This window comes from Buceros rhinoceros, unplaced genomic scaffold, assembly GCF_000710305.1.
Source record: "Buceros rhinoceros silvestris isolate BGI_N320 unplaced genomic scaffold, ASM71030v1 scaffold6322, whole genome shotgun sequence".
Lineage (NCBI taxonomy): Eukaryota > Metazoa > Chordata > Aves > Bucerotiformes > Bucerotidae > Buceros > Buceros rhinoceros.
Genome location: NW_010397138.1, coordinates 410 through 5,165, shown reverse-complemented (window position 1 = coordinate 5,165; position 4,756 = coordinate 410). Strand labels below are relative to the sequence as shown.

At 44.3% G+C, this 4,756-nt stretch overlaps 1 protein-coding gene across 1 annotated transcript in view; it reads right to left on the bottom strand.

Annotated features, from left to right (window-relative positions):
* The window catches only part of LOC104502197 (tomoregulin-2-like), a gene marked incomplete at both ends in the record, with an annotated part of 10,205 nt that overhangs the window by 5,103 nt on the left and 346 nt on the right, over positions 1-4,756 (bottom strand). The window contains one exon of the mRNA XM_010146132.1: positions 3,843-3,952. Coding sequence (XP_010144434.1) covers positions 3,843-3,952 — 110 coding nt within the window. The remainder of the gene's footprint in view (positions 1-3,842; positions 3,953-4,756) is intronic.

The following is a 4,756-nucleotide window of genomic DNA, read 5'->3' as shown; positions in this document are numbered from 1 at the left end:
ACCCGTCCGGCGAGAGTTTGGGGTCCCCTGCCACACTCAAGCTTGGCTTTGGCCAGCAGAGGTAGAGAGTGCTTCATGATGACCACAGGCAACGCAGCCTTTTCTTCCTCAAACTGTGCTGGCAAAACTATCTGTCTTCACCTGCTGCCCTCTCTTCACACCATCACCTTTGAGCAAATGGTATTTGGATGGAAAAGGCATGAGCCACAAGGAACAAAAGAAGCGAGTTCTTCCAGGTGCATCCTGGTTTGAGCTGGGATAGCCCTGAAAGCCACCAGGAAACAGTAGTGGAAGTTACCCAAGAAAGAAAACGAGACCACTGATGAGAAGGTTGTGATGTTAGTTACCAGGGTATTCCTGACCCGCTAAAGCTAGACTCTTGCACTTCACCATCCAAATCCAGTACTCGCAGTTACTTGCCATCATAAAATACATCTTGCAAGTCCTGGAGAGTATTAGACATCGACTGTCAGTTTCCTCAACCTAGCAACACGTTCTTCTCATTGGTTTAGATCTCAATAACCAACCCCTAGATGTGGAAATGATTCTCCAACCCTCAAGTAAGGGCTGATCAAGCACCCAGGGAAACATGTCAAAACTCCCACAAAAACCAGCAGAGTAGCGCCACACTGTCCACTTCTCTTACAGATGCACATTTTTAAAATACAGCTCTACAGCAGGGAGATGGGTGTATCTATTTCAGCCACGTGTCAGTCAAAGGCTGCCTTCCCCAGCACTAGCAGCATCAAGCACCCACTACCACAGCCAGGAACAAACCAGCTGGGCACTGAAAGCATAAGGTTTGTTTTCTAAAGAAAATGGTAACTTGTGTAACTTCTCCTCCTGGTAACACTGTTAGAAGTTTGTACTCTTCCTACTCATGGATTATCTACTCCCAAAACACAATGTATGTCTTGAACCAAGCAGCACAAAAATATACTTCAAAAATATAATATAAAGCTGCAGAAGTTGGCCAGGTAGCTCCACAAACTCTGACGCATTCGAAGGATCCAAAATACATGAAAACAGGACTCCTTCCTCACATACAAAACGGTGATTTAAACAGTCTTGGTGACTAAAAAGACATGAAACGTTGATGTATCATGGTATAGTTTTGGATATATTAATGAAATCTAAAAGGGAAGAGAACCCAGACTGCCAGAACCGTGGCCCTGGGCAGAGTGCGGTACTGACCCCAGCAAGCCGTCTCTCCAACCGCATGCCTGCTGGCACAGCTCTGCACCTTTTCTGGTGGACCTGTTGGGTTTGCTCTGTGCAGGGCAAGTAGGGGTGGTTGTTTCTCCCACACTCAGATCCACTGCTGGAGCCAGCACTGGACCAGTACCTTCCCTCCCTGATGGCACTAAAGTCTGTGCTTCCTCAGCACATGTCTACTGGCTCTCCAGTGATGGAAGTCTAGCTTAGGTGTTCCATAGCAGTCTGATCATATTCACCCTTTCAAATAAAAATAAATCAATTTTAACTCCACTTGGACAGATAAAAATGTGTCTGCGATTCTGGTTTGAAAAAACCCAACCCAAGATTGTGGCAGCCCTGCTCCTGACTTCTGCTTCTCCCAGCTCCTCAAGACATGGGCTGGCCAGCCCAGGACTCTTCAATAGGACAAAGGCAAAATTATCTTTCTGTGCTTGTCTGTTCTCTCAAGCTGCAGTTAAAGCCCCCTGGCAAATTCTGAAGAAAACATAAGTAATTAGAGTGATGAGGAGTCTGCTATTGGTTTACTCACTATCACCCCAGAGAGCTGTCACCAAAACAAGGGACCTGAATTCTGACGGAGGACCCCCTCACTCATGACATAAATTACCTGGCCAGCACTTCCTTACTCAGCCAGCCTCAGCCACCACACCACAAATTAATTTTCTACTCTAGTGGCATATCTTTTTTGGCTTGTCACGTTGTCCACTGATGTTACAAGAGAAGCTAATATCCCCCCAAGCTCTGCCTGTATCAAAGCAGACATGTCTGACTACAGAAGTCCCCGGCACCACACTGCCCTTTGCACTGCTGGCGCAGGATCAGCCACAGGTAATTTGCCCTCCAAGGTCACAGTCAGCCCTGCGGCTTCATGGAGGGCTCAAACCAAGACAAAGAGCTCTGAGTGTTTACAGGGCCTGATCCAAAGGCCACCAAAATCAAAGACTGCTATTGATTTCAACCCATTTACTAGCGACCAGGCCCACAATCGCCTAGCTCATGCTTTTGATCTCATTTACATATTCATATGCCAATTACCCGATTTATTTAACTGCTTCAACTGCCCCCTACAGACCTGCTCAACTCAGCATATATATGGCGTTCACCTCTCAAAGAGGAGACAACACAGCCCAGAGAGGTTTAATCAGCTTCACCTACGCTGAATCACCAGGGATCAGCATCCTGCTTTGGGAAAACAGCTCTCCCAACCCCGCCTGCCCCGCCGAGAGCAACATCTGAGTTTGCCCTTCTAGGCTGAGCTCACTGCTTTTTGCCAAATGGCAACACCAAACTGGTACCAAGGACCAGACCCAGGTGCTCACTATGGCTGCTGTAGGTTCCGAGCGCTCATGGCACCACACCTACCCTAGCTTAACACCAGGCAACAGGACAAGGCACAGACATTTCGCTGCATTACAGATTTTTCTTAGAAAGAGAAAACAGACCAACCCTGAAATCACTGCACGTGCTGAGCCAAGTCAAATGCTCAAACCAGCATTCTCACATTGAATTTCTGATTGCATGCAAACTAGAAATGGAACAAGAAAACCCCAGCCAGTATGAATTTTCTCCCAACGTGAGAAACACAAGCACTTCAGCAAACAACTGTTTTGTTCTTATCACAGAAAATGCCTTCTTCATTTTAAATGAAGGAATTTATCACTTGGGTTTTTTCTCCAAAGACGCGCTTGGCTGTAGAAATACAAACAATACTCGTTGTGCTTCAAAGCGAATAGTCTATCAAAGCTCAATAATAAATTAATCATTACAGATGTGTCCGATCCTGAACTGTGCACTATTTGGCCTGCTCTACTGTAAACACTCAAATCAGCATCACAAGTTCCACAGCTTCACAGATCCACATTAAAGTGTGAGAAATCACAGGGGCATAAAGGTCCATACAACATGCGCTGGTACACGCTTAAAACTGCTTTAATTTGTTCAGTTTTTATTCAGGTCATTATGTAAAGCACAGCTGTTTTGTGAGTTGGCTAAAACATATTAAAGGAAATCCTTCATAATGAAATTGTCTGACTTTGCGAATGCCTGAGGTTTAGGCACAGCTGCAAGAGGGACAGAGAAGAAACAGAAGGAAAACCCCCTACCTCACAGTAACAGCCCCCCTAAAACTATATAAAACCTAAAGGAAGTTCCTGATTTTGGAACAGAGGGATTGCTCTTTAATCTGATCAGCTGGGCAGATAAAGAGGCAGAAGCATTGTCACTATGCAGCCCTTCCTGAAAATATTGCATAAGCACATTACAGATCCATTTCTTTAACTAGATCAGAACTCCGAATACAATAAGCCATGATCTGTATCAGAAAAGAATTTAGAAAGGACTCTAAATCCTCGCTAAAAGGGCAGCGACGAAAAATCGGAAATGCACAACCCGAAACTGCAGACCCAAAGGGACATTTAAAGCCACAGCATCTGCATTTTCCTAGAGAAACTTATGTCTTCTTGACACCAGTTGGCTCTCCTGCCAGCTTTTATACATGCTGCCAGGTTTTCCCTCTAACTTCTCTGCACATAAAGAAATAAATTGCAAAGTGATAGATTATAAAGGGAGATCCTTGATTTGTATTCTCATTAGTGAATTAGAGAGTGAAATATCAATCTTCTTACCTTGAACTGACAGACACAAGTCACACTGTCTCCAATCCTTAAACACTCCCCATCAAATTTACAGGTATTGGTGTCGCAGAGAAAGAGATCATTTTCTCTGTCATCGTAACCTCAAATGTAAAGAGGAAAAAAAAAAAAGATGTCAGCTTTGGTCTAGCAAGAGCAACAATATGGGATGATGGCATTCTAATGCACACAGCACAATAACCTTGCTGAGGAAACGACAGACTCCAGATTTTCTTTTGTCCTTCCCTGTCCTCAGTTTTCCACTTTTTCTCTTGTTTCTCCCTCAGTCTTCCTCTTAGTCCTTATTCCTCGCTACTTCACACACTTCTTTTTCTATTTCATAGACTTTGTTTCCTCAAAAGTCACCCGGTAATTATGCTATTTCATGGCTCTGGGTTGGAAATATCATCAACTTATCCTCATCTGATCACAAATCTGTTGGACGAAAGTCCAAATTGGAATTTCTCCAGCCCACGATGCAACAAAGCCCCCAATAATAAAGACAAACAGGCTGTGTGTTTTCCGTGATGGTCTGCCTGATCCCAATGAAGATTGATCACCTCTAAGTTAACGGGAGAAGTGCCAGGTTCCCCTCAAGCCGCTGAGTGAACTGATCTCTCTGCCTTCATTTTCTCCAGGAAAAACCAACAGATCTGCCTGAAGATTCAGTTCACGAACACAAGCATGAATTTCAGATTTTGCCAGCTGACTTCCCACTCCAACAGCATGCAGCAAGGTATTAAACAAAAAAGCTGTATCAGACTCCAAACCCATTAAGATCTAAATTCATCGATTTTTTTAAAAACATCCGAGCGCTCTTAACCATCTCGCTACACGTTTAAAATGAAGAGCTTAGAGTGGAAATACCCTCCCGATCTAACATACTAGGTACCCCAAATAACACTCTT